The sequence below is a fragment of the Elephas maximus genome, chromosome 11 (assembly GCF_024166365.1).
Source record: "Elephas maximus indicus isolate mEleMax1 chromosome 11, mEleMax1 primary haplotype, whole genome shotgun sequence".
NCBI classification, from domain to species: domain Eukaryota; kingdom Metazoa; phylum Chordata; class Mammalia; order Proboscidea; family Elephantidae; genus Elephas; species Elephas maximus.
The window spans coordinates 109,038,538-109,059,668 of record NC_064829.1 but is presented as its reverse complement, the minus strand read 5'-3'; the positions used below and the strand labels follow the sequence as shown (position 1 = coordinate 109,059,668).

Below are 21,131 nucleotides of genomic sequence, written 5' to 3'. Positions count from 1 at the left end.
CCCCATTGGTGCCAGAGGAAAGAGGGGTGGGGCTTCTATGGTGGTCTGCCTTGGGGAAAAGGAGATAGCACATGCTCCTGTACCTAGGCCATCTGGAGTGCAGCACACTTTTTCACCTGTGGCTGTGGGTGGCCAGTGGGCTCCTGGCCTCCAGCCAGCCCTCGGAGATTACAGCTAATGGACTATGCACCACTCCCATTGCAGGGTGCAGAAAGATGTTTCCCTCGCCCAACAGAGTGTTGAATATATCTTAAAACAAAACAAAAAAAAATTCATTCTGGGTGGTTTCAGGAAACTCTTCATATGTCCCCCACTGAACATATTGAAAAACATCACACGTTGGCGTTTCTTGTTTGATATGGCTATATCTGTTTGTTGCCTTACAGCGGGATTCCAAGGTCCCAAGTTGGAGAATCTGACATAAAAGTGTGAGATGAGCCCCAGGAACAGGAAAAATGCAGGGTCAGAAAGACGTTTTACAGTCTATCAAGATCAGAGACCCTACATCGCCTTTTTAAAAAGTCTCTATTTACAGAATTTATTGGAAAGAGCTTGAGCAGTCATATGTCGTGGGTTCAAATCCCAGCTCAGGCTTTAACCTTACATGTTCTTGGACAAGTGACTTGACTCTCTAAGCCTAAGTTGCCTGGCCTATAACCACCTCACAGAGTTGTTGATTGTGAAACTGTACAAACAACTGTACAAATTAACAGGAGATAGTGCTGAGAAACCATGTTATTTAAAATCATAGACTGTCAGTCTGCTCTTTGAAATCATATCAGTAGTGAGAATGGGACACTCTACTGTTGCCTGGAGGATCTCAGCAATGTGAGTCACTTTGACACAGAGAAGCAAGTGTGATTTTCAGCCCAGGTGCAGATCTTCAGAGGATAGATTTCTGGAGACAGCCTATTTATCTTAACTCGGTAGTTTCCAAGGAAACAGGTCCCTGGATCTGCTTCTCAGCCGAGGATGATGTTGACTCCATTACACAAGGCCTTCTTTCTATTGAGTCCATCAAAACTCTGCCTAATATAAATTTTACCTAAGCTCCACCCTTGCCAAAATCCTATATGAACCCTTTGGTGAGGCACTCTACAGTTCCTCTAGAGAGCTTGCTCTTTTTTTTTTTAAAGAACTATCTAGTGAATTTACTCAAATTAATTAGATTTAAATGATTCAGAAATGAAAATATTAGAAATGTGTAAAAAGTGAATGTAAGTTACTCAAGTACACGGACATTTCCAGTTAAGCAGGATAGCTTTTTCAGCAGATACATATTTATACACATATATGATATGCTGATTCTGGCAAAAAAAAAAAAAAAAACAGCTACTAAAAATATTCTCAAGTTTTAAAAAAGTGTGAAATAAGTTTTGACAACATTCTACATGAATGTAAAACCCCTCATTTAAATATTTTATTGTGCCAGAAACATAGTATTAATTTTTAACAGATACTGGTATCAAAACATGTTGGCTTATTAATAATTAAGGCATTTTGCATACTCAGCATCTTACCATGGAAAAAATTTTAATATTATTTGCTCTAAAGTCTTTTCAACATAAGAAAATAGCTACACAGCTTGACCAGGGCAAAATCACAGAAGCTTCACAGACGCATCCAAACGCTCTGGTAGAGCTAGCTACTGGGCTGAGGGCTGAGGACCATGGTCTCGGGGGACATCTAGCTCAACTGGCATAACATAGTCTATAAAGAAAATGTTCTGCATCTGACTGTGGTGAGTAGTTACTGGGTTCTTAAAAACCTTTGAGCAGCCATCTAAGATACATCTACAGATCCCATCCTAGAGCAAAGAAAAATTTAAGACCAAAGACACAAGAGAAAGATTAGTCCAAAAGACTAATGGACCACAACTATCACAGCCTCCACCAGACTGAACCCAGAACAACTAGATAGCGCCTGGTTACCAGCACCAATTGCTCTGGCAGGGATCACGATAGAGGGTCCCAGACAGAACGGGAGAAAAATGTAGAAAAACACTCAAATTCGCAAAAAAAGATCAGGCTTGCTAGTCTAACAGGCCAGAGAAATTCCTAGAATATGGCTCCTGGACACTCAGTACTGAAGTCACTCCTGAGGTTCACCCCTCAGCCAAAGATTTGACAGGTCTATCAGGGGAACAATAATATGAGGGATGCGCTTCATAGTTCAGTCATGTATACGTGACTTATGAGCACACCAGCCAAAAAGCAAAGATGAGAAAGCAGGAAGGGACAGGAAAACTGGATGAATGGAAACAGGGAACCTGGAGTGGAGAAGGGGAGAGTGTTGACACATCACGGGGCTGGCAACCAATGTCACAAAACAATTTATGTATTAACTGTTTAATGAGAAACTAATTTGTAAACTTTCACCTAAAGCACAATTGAAAAAAAAAAAGCTACACATACTTGTTTCCTTTTTGCAGTAAAGTAATCAACATAACTTTATTGGACCACAGGTGTGTCCCTCATGTTCTTTGGTTGTTAGACCTTATAAAGATTAAATACAGTCATGCACAACAGATGTCATTTTAAGGACTAAGATCCACCTGACCCAAGCCACGGTGTTTTCAATCACCTCATATGCATGTGAAAGCTGGACAATGAGTAAGGAAGACCAAAGAACCGACGCCTTTCAGCTATGGTGTTGGCAAAGAATGCTCAATATGCCATGGACTGTCAAAAGAACAAACAAATCTGTCTTGGAAAAAGTACAGTGAGAATGCTCCTTAGAAGCAAGGATGGCGAGACTTGGTGTTATGTACTTTGGACATTTTATCAGAAGTGACCTGGACAAGGACATCATGCTTGGTAGAGGGTCACCAAAAAAGAGGAAGACCCTGAATGAGATGGATTGACACAGTGGCTGCAACAATGGGCTCAAGCATAACAGTGATCATGACGACGGCACAGGACTGGGCAGTGTTTCATTCTGTTGTACGTAGGGTCACCATGAGTCGGAACCCACTCAATAGCACCTAGCAACAACAGTAACAGCCACATAATAAACACCCAGATAATGTTACCTGTGCCTGGCAGAAGCGGCACTCAAAAAACTATATGATAGAATTGAATGAGTGATGCACCATGTGCAGGACCAGGCACTTAAAAGGGGCAAATAGGATCTCAGCGTCTCCATTTCTAAAAGGTGCTTTTTAATTATTTTGTTTTACTTGTAATGGAGACACTAAAGCCCTGACGGGGCAGGTAAAGCAAAGTGAGCAAGGTAAGCCTAAGGTCGAAGCGATCAGATTCGGGCACCAGCAGGCAGAGCTGAACCTACTTCTGAAAGTCCCGCCTCCGCTTCTTAGTCTCTGCCCTTATCGCCTCCTCCCCGCCTCCAGTGCCTCCTTCCCACAACGGTCCCCTCGGCCCTGGCGAAGCAATTTCCGCCCTCAGAAGGGTGTGGCTTCCGTCCCCTTCTGCTATCGCGAGTGCTGGTAGAGGAAAAAGGGAGCGTGGGGGTCACGTTTCCTCCTCGCCCTCTCCCCCTAGGTTCCTCGACACATTTCCGCCCTTACTACCTCCACTTCCGTCCAGGGAAAAATCACTTCCACCCAGAGAAGGGGTTGTCACGCTCAGAGCGTCGACAATGGCCCAGTGTTTTCCACTTTTCCAGTCCATTCAGCTTCCCCTGTACTTCTACCATCATAGTGTTCATCGCTGTTCACTGCAGCCACAAGCTACGCAAATGAAGTCAACGCCCCCCAGCTCAAGGCGGGCGCTCCCTCTTCCTGTCTCTGTTCTGCTCTGAGAGAAGGAAGGACAGAGAGAAAAGACAGGGCTTCTCCACGCCCGTCCCCCTGGCTTTTCCCTTTTCTTTGCCGCCGCTCACCGTACACCCTCCCGCCCTCCCCCCGACAAGGCGGAGACGAAGCCACACTCGCCCTAAGAGAGGCGGGGCCGCCTTTCCTAACCCCACTCTCGCGAGCTCTCGGAACTCTCGCGAGGTTCGACGCCCGACTTGTGCGCCCGGGAAACCCCGTCGCTCCCTTTCCCCTGGCTGGCAGCGCAGAGGCCGCACGGTAAGGCGGGCGCTCCGGGTCCGGTTCGGTTCGGGGCGTCAGGACGGGGCTCACCACCCCGGGAGCGTGTGCCTGAGGGCCCCGGGGCGCCCAGCTCGGGGCCGCCCCGCCCCCCGGAGCCGCGGCCACGTGCAAGCGACGGGCCCGGGCATGCCCGGACGGCGCGGGCCAGTCACCGAGACTGGGCCTCCTGGGCGGCGAGGGGTGCGTGGAGCCCTCAGAATCCCAGGGCTCGGGGAGTTCGTGTAGGAGCTTCACAAACGGGGTTCAGGCTGTTGGTGGGGCCCACAGAGACCGGGGGCGTCTGTGAGTTCTGCAGGACCTACGGGAGCGGGGGCCCTTAGGGGCCTGCAGTTGAAGTGTAGGACCTTCGGAAGTAACGGGGCCGGCTATGGTCGCCAAGAGCGGGATTGGTTCTGAACCCCAGCCCTGGCAGCCTCCGTCCTCCAGGCCTTGAGCACACGTGCGTGATCCTTCTCTCGCAGATGCCTGGAGTTACTGTAAAAGACGTGAACCAGCAGGAGTTCGTCAGAGCTCTGGCAGCCTTCCTCAAAAAGTGAGTGTGGGACTGGGGTTCAAAGGGGACCGAACCTTTACCTGATCCTTCAAGGCCTCCGTGTTTGCCTGTCCTGATAGCGGAGATTTGTACGGGACTTCCTTGGGTTGTTGACTCTGACCCTTTTTTTTATATCCTAGAAGGAATTATTGTATGTCTGTTAACGTACAGCTGTGTTGAGCAGAGGAGGGCGTCAGGGGATGGAGTTTGTGGAGACTTCTGAATCATGCCTTAATTACTGTCTTGATTCCAGGTCCGGGAAGCTGAAAGTCCCTGAATGGGTAGACACTGTCAAGCTGGCCAAGCATAAAGAGCTTGCCCCCTACGACGAGAACTGGTTCTACACACGAGCTGGTGAGGAATTGGGACACTTGACTGCAGAGCGGGGGACTGGGTGACCCCTGGCTTAGACCATACCTCCTTGCCTTTCTTGAGCCCCCCCCCCCGTTGGAGGAAGAAGATGACTGCATGCTTTATGTGACAGCCAGTAACTTCACTTTTCTGGTAACTTTATTGTTTGTCCATTTGTAAGAGGTTTGTGCGAAGACCTGTGGCTTCTGGCTGAATTGCAAGGGAAGCCCAGGAATAAATGAGTGTTGGTGTTTGTCTTCGAGGTGGTTCAGTTTAGGGAGAGGGGATAATCTATTTCCAGAGTCGCTCTCTGCATCTAGGCTAACGTCTGCCTTTTAACTAGGTGTTAGATCTCAAATGATTTACTTAATCTCAGTGTTTCTGTTCTCCAAATCTAAAATGGGGCTAAGGAGTGTAACAATATGGGATTATTGTGAGAATTAAATGAGTTTAATGCAGTCAGTTAATGGAGGAGGACATCATGCTTGGTAGAGGAGAGGGCCAGCGGAAAAAAAAAGAAGACCCTTAACGAGATAGATTGACACAGTGGCTACAACAGTGGGCTTAAGCGTAACGATTGTGAGGATGGCACAGGAGTGGTCGGTGTTTTCGTTCTCTTGTACATAGGATCACTGTGAGTTGGAACTGACTTAACAACACCTAACGATGCAGTCAGAATCAATCAGGAAAAGACAACTGTTTTATCGTTTTTCTTACTGCTTATGTTACCATGCTAGTCTTTTCCGTGTCTTTAATAAGTTGTTTGTTAGTAGTTGGGGATCTGCCCAACTCATTCCAAACCTGACATGACACCCAAGTGCCCAAAAGACAGCATCCAGACCTTTATCCTGTGACTGTTTAATCTTCTGGTGATGGCAGCTTACGTGTAGCTCCTGACTGCACAGTGCTAGTTCTTACCTGTCTGTACCATCTCAAGGTTCCATAAGCTGTCATCTCCACGAAGGCCTAACCCAACTGGGAAGCATGGTCAATGGTGCACCAAGGTTGCAGCCTCCCAGCAGGACTGCGCTAAAGTGCCTCGGTCTCTCCGGTCTGGTCCTGTCATCCGCGAAGTGGGTCCTCTGTCTTGGGTTTTCGGTTTTTTTTAATATGAGGAGGGATTAACACCGAACAAGATCAATACCCTGGTTAATAAACCAGATGAGTCTGCTGGTTAATTCATGGTTGTTGTGCCCCTTTCTGCTCCCCCTGTCCCTGTCCTGGCATCATGCACTGATGAATGTTTGCTTGTCCCTCTGGTCTCCCTTACTTGGGGCTTCCAAAGGTCCCTTTTTGAAATCCTTTCTCAGCCACCCCAGCAGCATAGGGTGATCGTGTTCTAGACTAGAGTTCGGTGTCCGTTAAGTGTGTGGTGGCTGTTCTATACTTTTTTTGGGAACGTAGACATGCCCATTAGTTGGCATATCTGCCGCAGTGGCAGAGCTGTAGTTGTAACAGACCATACGACCTAAGGCATTTATTCTCTGGCCCTTTACAGGAAGTTTATAAGCCCCTGTTCTGGCATCTAGGGGGCAGGCAGCTCATGCTCTGGCAAGTTGGAGTTGTAGAAATTACTCCTTTTTACCAGAGAGGAAACAGGCATAGACAGGTGAACTGCCTTGCTTAAGGTCACATGGGGAGAGCAAGGTGGGCTGAGTCTGTCCAAAACCAGAGTCCGTGCTGCGTCTGCTTTTTTCTGTGGGTTACAGAGGCAGGACTGTGACCATGGGGGAGCTGAGGCAAATTCTGGCGGTGGGTAGGAGGCATCATGGAATGGACAGAACAGATTTTGATCTTGGAGTGTGCGAGGTGAAGAGGACTGTGGCAGAAGGCAGGGGAGGTGAGAGTCCAGTGTGGTATCCTGGTGGATGTCCGGCACTGAGCAGTTGCTGAACTGGGGTAGCTGAACATACTTGTTCCCTGTGGCATGGAGGCTGGTCCTCCTGTGACTCCTGCACAGAGCCGGGCACCCACTGCTTTGCAGTCACTCGCACGCTCCTTTCTGAGTGGTTTCTCTCCCGTGAACACACGCTGTGCCCCGCAGCATTGCTGTGTCGTCTTTTGAGTTGCTGTCACCAGTTTGCTCTCGTAGGTCTATTTAAGAACAGTATAACGTTTAAGGCAAACGTTTTTACTAGTTAAGCTAAACTATTGGTGGGTTTTAAGCACGTTTCAATGGATACTTCTGGTTTAAGATTTAAAGATGACTTCAGGGCAGTAGTTCGAGGGGTTTGCCCAGGGCAGGGCTCCAGAAGGTATGGCGTCCATGAGAATTAGAAATTCTTTTCTGTGTTTTCGCCCTTTTGATCAGGATTCTTATATAGAATTTTTGATCCAAATGTCCAGTAATAGTAACTAGCCATTATCCAGTTTTTCTGATCTCATGGCGAAGGGAGGTAGTTGTTCACACTTTTTTTGATTTGGTAGGTCATGAAGAGGTGCCTTTTTGAACTTAAACAAGCTATTGAGATGCTGCACCAGGATGACTCTTGAGAAGGCTTGATGGCCTGTCCATGCTCAAGTCCAAAGTGAACCCCCGTCCCAGCCCTTGTTGGGCTCTGAGGCAGGCCCTGGACTGAGCAGGTCTGCATAGCAGGAGAGACTGGCCTGGAACGTGCAGCTGCTTTCCCTGATGGTGGACTCAGAGTCTGGGGGACACAGATGGCGCTTCCTTTTTAGTTCAAGGTTGTCCAACTGTTGGATAGGGTTTCCTAAGGAGTGGGCTGTCATCTGCAGAGGCATACCAGGGAGGAGCCAAGGCCTTTGATGGGGCTGAAGGAGAAGCCGTCTGTGACAGCCCCTGGCTCTCTGTCAGCCCTGGTCAAAGCCAGCACAGATGGCCTGGATTTGCTCAGGACAGCCCCACTTCAGAAGGTGGGGCTGTGGACCTGGGTGTAAGGAAAGGGGTGAGAAAGTGGTTGGTATTTTGTAGAACTAGGTATTTCCACTCTCACAGGTTCCAGTTTGTGGAGTTACTCCTCTTTCTCACCATTCTGGTTCAACAACTAGCATGAACTTGAGAGGGGAAACCTTGTAACATAACAATGCTGCCTACCATTAGTTAGTCTCACTCTGTCAGTCATTGCTCAAGGTTGAAGTGAGTTGCCCCCTTCAGTAACCTCATCTGACAGCTTTGAGCTCAGCCACCTCTTTCTAGACCAAGACTAGGGTCAGCGCTGGTCGTGGCTCTGTCCAAGGTTGAGCGTATAGCCTCAGGAGGTTCCTGTGTGTCTTCCCCCTTCCTGAGGCTGCGCTGCCTTCCTCACCCTGGTCACGACCCAGGTGGGAGAACACATCTCCACCTGGACGCCCAGTGAGCTGAGTGTGGCCAAGCACAGGAGGAGCAGGGTATCTCTTGGACATTTGAACTATTCTTGAAGGGTGGTGGAGTTTTCCAGTGAAGTCCCTCCCCTAGTAGAAACTGTGTGGAGGTGGCGTGTACAAGGAGCTTGTCTGGAGAGAAGAAAGGAGAGTTGTTTTATAGTGAGCAGAGCGAGTGTAGAGGAGGCTAGGGGCAGGGAGAGCCACGGAGAGGCTCACGCAGTGGTCCTAGAGAGGTGGCGAGGGCTTGGGCTGCCCTGTTGACCCCCAGAAGTGCATTTTGTATGGGGGAGACATCTTGGAGGGTAGGCAAAGGCTGGGAATAAGGGGTGGAAGAATCACTTGCAGGAAGGGAGGCCCCCGCTCACCCAGTCAGTCCCACTCCTCCCACAGAGCTCACAGAGGGCTGGAGGGGGAGCTCGGGGCGCCAGGGATTTGGGATCTTCTTGGCCAGAACGTGGCCCAGCACCTGGCTCTTCCTCAGGAGTTGTCGAAGGAATGCATCCTTGGTGCCCCCAGTTGATCTTGAGTACTACAGGAAAGAAGCCACTTGGGCAGACTCTCGAATGCTGGTTTCTGGGGGCCAAGGGATGAACTGGGGTTCTTATCTGAAGTTCCCCAGCCAGACAGGACCGTATAATGGTCAGTGTCTAGGCACTTCTGCATGTCAGGCCCCAGCTCCTTCAAACATCAGTGCCTCCCTGGGGTAGAAAACCACAGTCCCCCTGGAGCCTAGGATTCCTTTTCTGTAAAGGAGGATTGGCGTGACACGTACCCATTGGATCCTCACAGTAACCCTAGGCAAGGGACTGTTACTCCAGGCCATCAGATAAGTCTAGATGGCTTAGCCGAGGCCACAGGGCCTGGCAGACATCTAAGAGTGTCCTTAACATGCCAGCATCCACCATGGGGTGTGTCTAGATGATCGCAGCTTGCTCAGTATCTGCTAGGCTCCACTCAGTACCTCAGCTTCGGCCTCAGGGCAGCCAAGGAAATCAACCCTTGGAGAGGGAGCTGTGTGACAGTGAGCGAGACCTTTCCCCTCAGCCCACGTCATTTTGTGGAGAGGATGCTCATCTCCTGTCTGAGGAGAGTCCTCACGTCTCCCTCTCCCACCCCCAGCTTCCACAGCACGGCATCTGTACCTCCGGGGTGGTGCTGGGGTTGGCTCCATGACCAAGATCTACGGGGGGCGACAGAGAAACGGCGTCATGCCCAGCCACTTCAGCCGAGGCTCCAAGAGTGTGGCCCGCCGGGTCCTCCAAGCCCTGGAGGGGCTCAAAATGGTGGAGAAGGATCAAGATGGGTAAGTGAGAGGGGCTGATGGGAGAGCTGTGGGGCCAGATTGTCACTGCCCACATCATCCCCTGTAAGTGAGTTGTCCCCACACACAGTCTGCAGAGGTACAGGTGTGCAGTCCTGACCCTCACCTACCCCCAGAGGTGGGTGGGGATTCTGCAGAAGAGCCAGCAGCATAGGGCCTCACCCTGACCTCTCTGGCTGACTACCCCGCGCTCCAGGAAGGTAATTTAGCGACTGTCCGCTTTCATTAGCCTACTCGTTAACTTCTCGCAATTGATTTTTCAGGGCTTTTGATCTAATGCTTGCACAAACGACACCCCGTCAGCTCCCAGGGGTCTCCCACTCCTGCCCCTAGCGTGTTAGAATGTGTCGGCTAGGGCCTTCAGCAGGGCTTGGCTGGAGTTGTGTGGTCCCAGCGGCAGATGCCAGGGTGGGGCTGAGAGCCAGGGCTCACCAGGCTGCATGACCCTTCTCCCACAGGGGCCGCAAACTGACACCTCAGGGACAGAGAGATCTGGACAGAATCGCCGGACAGGTGAGGTCTGGGTATGGTCCAGGACTGGGTCCCTCGGTCATCCCTCACTCCATGGACATCTCCTGAGCCCCTGCTTTGTCACAGGGTCGTGGGGTCAGAGGAGCACTTTGCTTTGAGACCCTGGAGCAGAACAAAGATTCTGGCTGGGGATTCAGGCGCTGAGAGAGCCCGAGCGGGCACTGGGTTTCTTTCTGCAATACACACAGCTCCCGCTCTGGGTCGGCATTCTCACAGATTGCACCTGCAGTGTTTCCTCCTCATTCTTTGTATTTACTGAGCATCCCCTGGGGGTGAGGTGGAGGTCCTGAGAAGGGCCTCATTTCAGGCCCTGGAACTCAGGTCTTCATCTAGACACTTACTGACTGGCTGGCGCCCCAAGCCTCGAGAGGAGGTCCACCTCTGGAGCAGCAGTCTCCCTGTCTATAGAGTGGACCTCTTGCCCACTTCAGGGCAGGGGCTAGGGGTTGGGGCTTCAGTGGGCTGTAGTACACCAGGGGTCCCCAGGGCCTGGCAGGGGCTCCTTGTTGATTCCTTCTTTCTGTGTCATTGACTCAGACCTAAGCATTGCGGTGTTAGTCAAGCGTCACAAAAGAATGGGAGGTGAGCTCTTCCAGGATAGAGCAGCTCCTGCCTGGTTCGTGGCCCAGGACCTGGCCGTGGTGTAAGGGCTGGCTCTTCCCTCACACGGCAGTGGGGAGAAATTGGGATACCCTCTACCACTCCCTTTCCTTGTGTAGTCTCAGTTTGCCCCTCTCTACAATGGGAGAATACCCAGGGTTTGTAAGGATTAGGCAAGGTGAATACATTTGAAACCACAAATCAGGATGCCTGGTGTCCAGTGGTGGTGAGTGTATAATAGGTTACTATTACAAAGAACCACAACAGAGCCCATGACTTACTTCTCTTCCATCTTTTCCCACAGGTGGCAGCTGCCAACAAGAAACATTAGAACAAAGGATGCTGGGTTAATAAATTGCCTCGTTCGTAATCCTGGTCTGGGCCTGTCTTGATTAGGCTGCTTCCCTCCCGGTTTGGGGGTGGGGTGAGGAAGAGCACTCTGTTTCCTTTGCAAAAGAGCCAGGGATCTAGCAAGCTAGGTGTTGTGGTGTCCACAGCCAGCTGGCCTGTTGATGGGGGTGGCGGGTAGGCCACTTCCCCTACATCCTGCCTTTGTAGTTACATGTCAGGAAGTTGAGAGTGGCTGTTCAGGCAGTAGCTTGAGTTGGGGGCCTTGGCTGCAGCCTGTGAACCCACCTACTTTGCAGGGTGCTGCTGGAGTGCCCTGCTGCCCTGCCCCCCTTGTGCTTCCAGCCTGAACGGAGGCTGTGGGAAACACGCAGAGCTCACTCCATGTGGCCCTTGGCAAGGATCCCTTAAGTCCCTCCAACCCAAGGTGCCTATGTTTTGCCTCTTACTAGGTGGGTTCTGTGGCCCCTCATTCCTGCCTGAGCCTTCACTTTCTGAATTTTAGCCTCTTGTGCAAAGGTGTGACCTTGGCTCAGGTTGAGTAATGGAGCTGAAGTACCTGCCCCTGGGTTGTGAGAGTGAAGAGTGGTGAAGACGCAGACTGGCACTGAGCTGGCACGGCTGCCACTTTGAGACCCCCGGGGACAGGATGGGGGGGCCTAGTGGGGCCCAGCTTCCAGAGTCCCCACACGGTTCTTCACAAGGCATAACCTCCACTCCTGTACGGCGATTGGCTGTAGGCACAAATGGGCGGGAACTTTGGCTGTGATTGGGCCATTGGGGGCGGGAGACCTGAACAGTGTTCTCTGTGCACGCCCCCATCCCCCGGGGTGCTGATCCTGCACCGGCTTGACCAAGGACCCTGGTTTCCCCTAGCCCAGGTTAGTTCCTCACATGCGACCCATTTCCCTCCCGTGCAAAGCCTGGGGCGTGAAATCCGAGGAACTTGGTTCAAATCCCAACTAACCCTAATTCTTCGTGACTCTGTGCACCTTATTCCACCTCTGAGCCTAGTCATTGAGATAACAAATCCCTGGCCCAGGTTAGCACACCTGGTAGGCATCAGTTGGCACTCTCCAAGTTTGTCTGAGATGTTTGAAGTGGGAAAAATGCCAAGCCGAAGATTTTATACCCGGTAGGAAATGAAACCGTCGTCCTTCCCAACACTGAGGTTTTCGGTGTTGGAAGATTTGCTTAAAAAAAAGAACACGTTCCAGGCGTCTTACAAACTACATGCAGCAACCCTATGAAGTAGGTGCCAAGAGGCACTGTCATTTTGGAGATGGGGAAAATAAGACGTTAAATACTTCTACTTAGCATGGCTAGGAAGACTTCCTGGGTAATGCAAATGGTTACGTGCTGGACTAATAACCAAAAGGTCGGTGGTGCACACCCACCCAGAGGTTCCTGGCGATCTTCCGAGAGGTAAGTCTTGAAAACCCTATAGAGTGCAGTTCTGCTCTGCACACATTAGGTCGCCATGTAACTTGAAATAGACTTGATGGCAACTAACACCACTGCTGGGAGGTGGCAGAGACAGCACTTGAACACAGGCAACGTGGCTCCGATCTCCGGGCTCTTAGCTACACTGCGCAGACCCTCGGAAGCAGGGGAAACGCCAGAGGGTTACTCCTTGGTATGGAGTCCAGGTTCTTGTTTCGTGTATTGAAAATGAAAACGTTCCCCAGGGTTCTCACGAGAACTCAACGTCAAGTGTTCCCGCAGCGACAGGCACATACTAGGTTAGCGGAAGTCGGGGGTGCCCAGTTAGGAGCTCAGTGTGCCGGCAATCCGGCAACCGCGCCTCTCTAGCCACTTGGGGGCAGTCGAGGGCCTGGAAACGGGCTCAGTCGCTGAAGGAGGAGGTAAATTCCTAGGGCTGCCAGGTCTGGACCCAGGCTTCCAGGAGGAGGTTGTAAGGAGGAACTGAGATGCAGAAAGACTAACGACCTGCCCCAAGGCATACAGCGGAGGGCGGGGGTCAACGGAACACCTGGGACCCTGGAGGGATGGGGAGGGCCATGGCGACCAGAAGGAGAACTAACAGTGTCCTGAGAACTATACTAAGCGCAGCGCGCATAATATCCTTAAAGCTTCACAAGGCGGGAGAATTATATCCATATTACGGGGAGAAGAAACAGGCTCAAAGGGCCAGTGAGTTAGCAGAGCTGGGATTCACACCTCTCTGACTGTTCATGTTTTTCCGTGTGAGTGACGGTTGCACTTTTTAAAAAATATGAAGTACCTCAAGCATGCAAAGCAGTGTATGTAATAATGTAACAAAGACCCATGAACCCATCACCCAGTTTAAGAAGTTAAAAATAACACCAAGAGTAGCAAAGCCCTCTGTCTGCCCCTCACCAATCACAACTGTCCTCATTTCCCCCCCAGGGGAGATAGCTCCCAGAAACTGGGTGTTTGTCATTCCCCTGCATGGTTGTACACTTTTACTGTACTATGTTACAGCAGTCTTTTCCTCGTGTTTGAATTGTTTCTGAGATGCAGCTGTGTTGACACAGGAAGTTCTGCCATTCTCCCTGCTGTATAGGATTTCGTTGGCTGCCTAAACTGCAATTTGTGCATCCATTCTCCTGCAAATGGGCTTTCAGTCTGTTTCCCAGTTTTTGCTACCAAACATCTCCCTGCAGTGAATTTTCTCTGTCTCCTTGTGTGTGTGTGAGGGTTCCCTTACAGCTCACAAACATCTCAGTTACCTCATGTCATTCCCCAGCCCTTGTTTCCCTCCTACCTGGTCTAAAATGTGAAAGAACATGAGAGTCCCTGCTCCACCACTCCCTGACTTGATGACACCAGCCAAATGACATCGCCTTTCTGTGCCTCGGTTTACTCCCCTGTAAAATGGGGGTGGGCCAGCCTGCCCAGTTGTGAGGAGGCCAAAATGAAAGAATACCAAGAAAGATATCATCATGGTTCTAACTCCTTGGGTTCCAGGAACATAGCATACCACAAAACCAGAAGGATATTCTTATCCCTATTCCATGGATTAAAAATGGCAAGGCTCAGAGAAGGCAGGTGACCCCTAGTCATATAGCTAGTTGGTGGCTGGCCTACCTGCCATATTTATTCCTCGTGAACATTACTAATATTAACTAACATTTAATAAAAGCCCTGGTGGTGCACTGGTTAAAGCAATCAACTGCTAACCAAAAGGTCGGTGGTTTGAAACCACCAGCGGCTCCACAGGAGAAAGATGTGGTGCTTTGCTTCCGTGGAGATTTACAGCCTCGGAAACCCTATGGGGTGGCTATGAGTCAGAACTGACTCAGCGGCAGTGGGTTTGGTTTGTAACACTTAATGAGCACCTACTACATACCAAGAGGACATTGGTAGCTCAGCGGTAGAATTCTCACCTTCCCTGGAGGAGAAACCAAAAAAAAAACTATACCCATTTTGGTCGAGTCAATTCCGACTCATAATGACCCTATAGAACAGAGTTGAACTGCCCCTATAGGGTTTCCAAGGCTGTGATCTTTACAGAAGCAGACTGCCACATCTTTCTCCTGTGCAGGGGTTGGTGGGTTCAAACTGCCAATATTTTGGTTAGCTGTCAAGGGCTTAACCACTGCGAGACCCGGGCTCAATTCCTGACCAATCCCCCTCATGCATAGCCACCGCCCAACTGTCAGTGGAGGTTTGCATGTTGCTGTCATGCTGAGCAGGGTTCAGTGGAGCTTCCAGTCTAAAATAGACTAGGAAGAACGGCCTGGCAATCTACTTCCAAAAATCAGCCAAGGAAAACCCTATGGATCCAGGGACCATCAGATGCTTTAGGTAAGACAGCTTTGTTTGACCACTTATTATGTGTAGGGCTCCAAATTTAGGCATTCACTTGTAGGAAATTGATAAGCTGCAAATAATTTTTATCTTATAGAAAAAAAAATGTCAAAGGTTACAATATTATTGTCTGGTTGGATAGTGACCAGTTTTGTATCCAACTTTGCAATCTTATTCCAGCATTTTCCTTTCCACTAACTATGCGTACAGTCGGTCTCTTGTGTCCTCTGTCAAACCAGCTTTACCCTCATTAATGAATTAAAAAAAAAAAACAAAAAAACCCTACAGATCACAGTGGTCCAATCCACAGGCAATCACAGGGCAGCGCAGGACTGGGCGGCACTTCGTTCTGTTGTGCGTGGGGTCGCCATGAGCCAGGACTGACTCAAAGGCAGCTAACAACAGGTATGTACCAGGCCCTGTGTTCAGTGCACAAGTGCACAAGCTCTTGAAATCCCCACCCCAATCCTAAGATGTAAGGAAACTGAGGTTCAGCGAGAGGCCAAAGTTTGCCGGAGGTCATCGAGTGGGAGAGACCCAGCTAAGAAGCACCATACCTCACTGTCTGTCCACAGAAGGCACCCAGACCTCTGGTTTCCTTCCCAAGGCTCATGAGTGACAGTGACAGGCCAGGCCTTCCCCCACCCAAGCTGCATCCCCTCAGGGGAATTGTGGCCACCACAGGTGCAGGCAGCAGTTCCTCTCCCCTCCAGGCCTGACATGCATCCAGGCTGGGGCTGTCCCCAGGCCTGACAGCCAGAGGCCGGCAGTGGGGGCCAGTGGAGCCCATCTCCTGCAGGGCTGGGCAGGAAGTGGGGCGGGGTTTGGGGCCAGGTCAAGGTGGGGTCTGATACCCCAGGACTGCTGACACCAGACTAACCCACCACTGGGAGAAGATGCCCGGGGCTCCAAGGCTCCTCCGAGCTCCACCTGCCACCATCTTCCTCTTCTTGCTCTCTGCCGCTGGCCTGGGTACGTGGCCGAGGAGCGGGTGCTCAGGGTTCCCAGAGAGGCCGAGGAGAGGAGTACAGGCAGAGCCAAGGGCACGCGGGGCGCGGGGAGGGGGAGCGCCTGAGGGAGGGAGGAGCTGGGGAAAGCCCCAAGTAAAATTTCATCTGTCTGTCTGACTGTCCAGGCCAGGGCTGAGGTGAGTCTGGTGGGGGTCTCAGTGAAGTTAAGGGGCCGTCCACGGCCCCCTGGAGGGAGGCAGGAGCGAGAGCCACCTTCCCCACCCCCTCGTCCCCACAAGTCAAAATAAGGAAGTAAGGTTGATCTTGATCCAGCTGAGACTGGGGGCAGGAAGAGTAAGAAGGGGACTTGGAGGCAGCACTCAGCTTCAGCTGAGGAATGCTCTCTCCTGATTCACCTTGAACCTCAGCCACTCCTCTGTGATGTTAGTCGGGGTGGTCATCCATGCCTCTCTCCCATCACCCCAGTAGGCAGGGGCTGTGCCCACTGCATTTGACAGAAGAGCTCAGAGAGGAAGGTCATACTGGGTCACAGGGATTGCAGCCCACATCTGCCTGAGTCTTAAGCCTGTGACCATGAGGTTGGCTGCTTTCCCCACCTCTTCCTCCTTCTCTCTTCCCCACCTCCTGCCTCTTCAAGATAGGGCAGCTGGTGGTGTGGACTGGCTGGGGAGGGCTGGGTACTAGAGCTTCCCCTGACAGCCAAGCGGAGCTATGTTCAGATACCACAGCCAGCCTAGGTAGGCCACCCTGATTCCCTCACACCAACTCCCTGCTGCGCCACCCAGCCCCCAGGCCAGCCCCAAAACTGAACTCACCCAACCCCCAGGTTGACACAAATTACTGAGGAAGAGGAAGGGGCCCAAGGCTACAAGGGAAGGCAGGATCCAAAGACTGACCCCTCAGTCCAGGGGAGGAGGCCCAGGGAGACCACAGTTTGAACTCGGTGCCACCCCTGACTGGGGACTCTGGTAAGCTGTGTGCCCTCCCTGGGCCTCAGCCAGCCAGCCGTCCCACCTGTAAAAAGGTGATGATGGGAGAATCTGTCTCTAAGGTTTCTGTGCAGATTACAGAGAGACAGGGGCTGAGGGTGGGAAAGCGGCCACAGGAAACACCTCCAGGAGGAGGTGACGTGAAATTGGTCTTGGAAGGAGCTATGTGGGCAGGAAGGAGCCCTGGTGGCGCAGTGGTTAAAGTGCTTGGCTACTAACCAAAAGATCGGTGGTTTGAACCCACTAGCCACTCTGTGGGAGAAAGATGTGGCAGTCTCCTTCCGTAAAGATGACAGCCTTGGAAGTCCTATGGGGCAGTTCTACTCTGACATACAGGGTCGCTATGAGTTGCAATAAGCTCCATAGCAACAGGGTTATTTTGGTTTATGTGGGCAGGGTCACTTCCGGTGCTAAGGAACCAAACATCCCAAAGCCAAAGAGTTCAGTGGGGTCAAAGCATAAAGTGGGGTGTGGGGTAAGAGATGGCACTGGAGAATAGAGTAGGGCCCTCCAGGGGTGTCTCATTCTCCTCCCCCAGAACGTCCTCCCTCCCTCCTCCAGAGGTGTCCTCACTCTTCCCACCCCAGGGGCATCTTACTTCCCCCAAGGGGTGTCTTTGCTCTCCTCCCTCAGGGGTATCTTCTCTCTTCCCCCACCAGAAGTGTCTTTGTTCTTCCCCAACTAGAGATGTCTTTGTTCTTCCCCCACCAGGGGTATCTTCGCTCTCCCCTCACCAGGGGTGTCTTCACTCTCCCTCCACCAGGGGTGTCTTCTCCCCCCACCAGGGGTGTCTTTGCTCTCCCTCAACCAGGGGTGTCTTCGCTCTCCCCCTACCAGGGGTGTATTTGCTCTCCCCCAACCAGGAGTGTCTTCACTTTCCCCCCACCAGGGGTGTCTTCGCTCTACCCCAGCCAGGGGTGTCTTCACTCTCCCTCAACCAAGGGTGTATTCATTCTCCTCCCACCAGGGGTGTCCTCACTCTCCCCTCCAAGGGTGTCTCATACTCCTCCCCACTGCACCCAGGAGTGTTGCATCCTAGCAGCTCAGGCTGGGGACCTTTGTCCCCATCCCTAGTCTTTGATCCACACCCTCCTCTCCGCAGGCCCCGGGTGCCAGGCCCTGTGGGTGGCCTGGGACCCACCTTCAGTGACAGTGATCGTGGGGAATGAGGCCCACCTGCAGTGCCCCAACAATGGCAGTAACCCCAATGTCACATGGTGGCTCATCCTCTCTGGCAACTACACCAGCACATGGCCACCCGTGTTCCTGGGCTCAGGCGAGGGCCCGGACGGCAGGCTGACCATCCCACAGGTGAACAAGAGCCACGGGGGCATATACCAGTGCCGGGTGCAACAAGACAACAAAACCTGGCAATCCTGTGGCACCTACCTCCGTGTGCGCGGTGAGTGTCCCGGGTCCTGGTGCCACGGCTGGCCACTGCCCCAAGGGGGATGCTCGGTTTCTGTCTGTGAAGTAGGGACAGAGCCAGTTCTTCACCTCTGGCTGGGGCGGGCTCAGACACAGCAGGAGTTTCTCATCTGCATTGTGGGCCTTGCTGGGAGGGGCGGGCAGGAGGCACCGGGGCTCCAAGCAGCACCCCTCCTTGCAGAGCCGCTCCCTAGACCCTTCCTGGACATGGGGGAGGGCACCAAGAACCGCATCATCACAGCCGAGGGAATCATCCTGCTCTTCTGCGCCGTGGTGCCTGGGACGCTGCTGCTGTTCAGGGTGAGCTACCCCGGGACCCTAGGCCAGCTGGATGAGGGCAGGGTGGCACAGCTCAGTGCCCAACCTGCCCTCCCTGATTCTGAGGGTCCCCTCTAAAACCTGGGAGAATACCTGGGAGAATGTGAGCACCCACATCACAGGGCCTATGGGGTTAAAGGAGCTAATACAATGAGAGGACTCAGAGTGGGGCCAGGTCCAGAGGTGCTTCCTTGCTTACTCTCCCCCAGTCAGGGGTGTCTTTGGAGGGTGTCCTCACTCTCCCCCCAGGGCTGTCCTCACTCTACCCCCCAGAGCTATCCTCACTCCCCCCCTCAGTTGTCTCACTCTCCTCGAAAGTAGCCCCCAGATGCCAAGGCTGGGAAGATGGGGGCTGGGTTTCTCCTACAGTCTCTGACCTGCCTGGTCTCAACTCATACCAGCAGAGCACTGATTGCTATTATTATTATATTAGGATTCTTACTCATGGAGAATAACAACGCCAAATAACAGAGCCAAAATGAGACTCACTAGCTTTGGCTCCAGAGAGACATGCCACTCAACAGATGTGACCTTGGACATACCCCTTGCCCTTCCTGAGCCTCAGTTTCCCCTCCTGTAAAGGGAAGTGGTCAGAGCTCGCTCCCCAGGTGACTGTAGGCAGCACTCAGGGGAATCACGCTGGTAAAGCACCCCTTCCCATCCAGGAGGGTCTTAGAATCTATCAGCCTCCCTTTGCTCACTGAGGCCCCCAAACTGCACCCCCCCCCAGAAACGATGGCAGAATGAGAAGTTCAGGGTGGACATCCATGATGACTATGAGGATGAAAATCTGTACGAGGTGAGTGGAGGGTGGGGACAGGGTAAGAGCAGGTGCACTGGGGGCTGGACATGGGGCTCCTCCCTGGGGCTGGCTGCGGTAGAGACCCCAGGCACTGATGTCCACTGCTGCACGTCCACCCCAGGGCCTGAACATCGATGATTGCTCCATGTACGAGGACATCTCCCGGGGCCTCCAGGGCACCTACCAGGACGTGGGCAGCCTCCACGTCGGAGACGTCCAGCTGGAGAAGCCGTGACCCTGGCCAGCTGCCCTGCCTGCTGTATTCCCAACTCTAGGGTCTTTCCTCACTCCCCCTGGAACATTCTTCTCTCTCTCTCTTCACCTTCTTCCCTGAAAGTCATCTTCCCCTTTGGGAGTATCCTAGAGGAGTCTTCTCCCTCCTAGGTCTCCTGGAACTCTGAAACACGTAGACCCTGCCCAGGGGGCAGCTCTTCCTTCTACACTGTCTTCACTCCCTCTACACACCCTGCCTCCTTTCCCAGCTCCCTGCTCCCTCCCTGGCGGGTAATGAGCCCTTAATCGCTGCCTCAAGGGGAGCTGATAGTAGCAGCCTTATTAGTACCCCCCTCTCCACTCCCCACCCCTGCTCTGTCATGGCCACTTAGTGATAATAAATCCTTCCCAACTGCAGCATTTGGCAGGAGTCATGGATCTCATGGGGACTGAGCCATCCCCACCCCAGGGGACCAGAAGTCCAGGCCCCCAGCCCCCTCCTCCCTCAGACCTAGAGGTGCAGGCTCCCAGCCCCCTTCTCTCTCAGATTCAGAAGACCAGTCCCCAGCTCCCTCCTGGATTCTGGGTCTCAGCTCTCCACTGTCTATCCCCCACAACTGGGATCAGGTAGCCAGGCTTAGTTACTCCCGTGAAAGAAACAGGAAGTGTCTTGGGGTGCTTTCCACCCCAATGAAAAGGAGTGGTTTGGCCCCACCCAGGGCCCCACCCCAGGCCCTGTCCCTGAGCAGGAGGGGGCTGTGTTGTGCATATATGTTGGGGATGTGGGGGGCGGGGGTAAGGCTACCATATTTATGCACATTTAAGCCCTGCAAACTGGAGGACTATCTTGGGGGATAGTATTGAATTCCCTGACTTTGGCCACACCTTTTCTCTATGGGTGGACTTGTGCAAGGGTGATTTGTAGCATCTGTATTCCTAACTTGAGGCTGGTGAAGACACTCAGGGGGCAGTGACAGAAAGGTACAGTGATACAAAGTTCCTGAGATAGGTACTAAGTTCTTGAGATGCAGAGAGAGAGAGTGATGGAGACACTGAGCAAGTGAAGGAAAAGACAGTAAAGAGACACTGGAGTTTCAAGGGAGACAAAGCCACGAGGGCAGATAGAGAGGGAGAAAGAGTGACCAAGAGAGAAAGGGAGAGAGCAGGAAGAAGGGCCTAGAGGTACTGAGCCAGCAAGACTGGGGAAATGATGAGAACTGACACGAAGAGGCAGAAAGACACAGACAGACACACAGACAGTTGCAGAGATGGGAAGAGAAGGATTCTGAGGGAGAAAATGACAGAGGAGGAGGAGACACAGGGAGAAGCAGAGGCTAGGGAAAGACCCTAACCAAGAAAGGGGGTGAGAGAGGGACTAGAGACAGAGAAGAAAAGGCAACAGCGAGAGAGACACACAGAGGCAAAGCAAGAGAGGGAGACCAAGCGACACCGGGCGGAGAAGCCGAACCACGGTGAGGAAACCAGGCGAGGGTGTTGCTCCGATTGCGGTGGCGGACAGTGACACTCACCCCCCGCCCGGCCCTCCCCGCCAGG

General features: G+C 52.3%; 2 protein-coding genes across 2 annotated transcripts; both read left to right on the top strand.

Annotated features, from left to right (window-relative positions):
* Nucleotides 1-3,986: 3,986 nt before the first annotated feature.
* Nucleotides 3,987-11,083, top strand: RPS19 (ribosomal protein S19). The gene is made up of 6 exons (XM_049901382.1): nt 3,987-4,030; nt 4,516-4,586; nt 4,840-4,940; nt 9,381-9,564; nt 10,041-10,095; nt 11,018-11,083. Exons 2-6 carry the CDS (start codon nt 4,516-4,518, stop codon nt 11,042-11,044), a joined length of 438 nt encoding a protein of 145 aa, XP_049757339.1. The 5' UTR covers nt 3,987-4,030; the 3' UTR covers nt 11,045-11,083.
* A 4,590-nt stretch (nt 11,084-15,673) lies between these two features.
* On the top strand, nt 15,674-20,191 carry CD79A (CD79a molecule). Its single transcript, XM_049901704.1, has 5 exons — nt 15,674-15,828; nt 17,919-18,218; nt 18,426-18,544; nt 19,293-19,361; nt 19,486-20,191. The coding sequence occupies exons 1-5, from the start codon at nt 15,753-15,755 to the stop codon at nt 19,597-19,599; spliced, it is 678 nt and encodes a 225-aa protein (XP_049757661.1). The 5' UTR covers nt 15,674-15,752; the 3' UTR covers nt 19,600-20,191.
* The last annotated feature ends 940 nt before the right edge of the window (nt 20,192-21,131 follow it).

What these genes read in the sequence shown, in the direction of transcription:
- RPS19 (XM_049901382.1), top strand. Translation starts at nt 4,516, where the DNA reads ATGCCTGGAGTTACTGTAAAAGACGTGAACCAGCAGGAGTTCGTCAGA. An exon ending in CTGGCAGCCTTCCTCAAAAA is followed by an intron (nt 4,587 to 4,839) that starts GTGAGTGTGGGA and finishes TCTTGATTCCAG; the next exon opens with GTCCGGGAAGCTGAAAGTCC. An exon ending in CTGGTTCTACACACGAGCTG is followed by an intron (nt 4,941 to 9,380) that starts GTGAGGAATTGG and finishes TCCCACCCCCAG; the next exon opens with CTTCCACAGCACGGCATCTG.
- CD79A (XM_049901704.1), top strand. Translation starts at nt 15,753, where the DNA reads ATGCCCGGGGCTCCAAGGCTCCTCCGAGCTCCACCTGCCACCATCTTC. An exon ending in GCTCTCTGCCGCTGGCCTGG is followed by an intron (nt 15,829 to 17,918) that starts GTACGTGGCCGA and finishes TCCTCTCCGCAG; the next exon opens with GCCCCGGGTGCCAGGCCCTG. An exon ending in AGGATGAAAATCTGTACGAG is followed by an intron (nt 19,362 to 19,485) that starts GTGAGTGGAGGG and finishes CGTCCACCCCAG; the next exon opens with GGCCTGAACATCGATGATTG.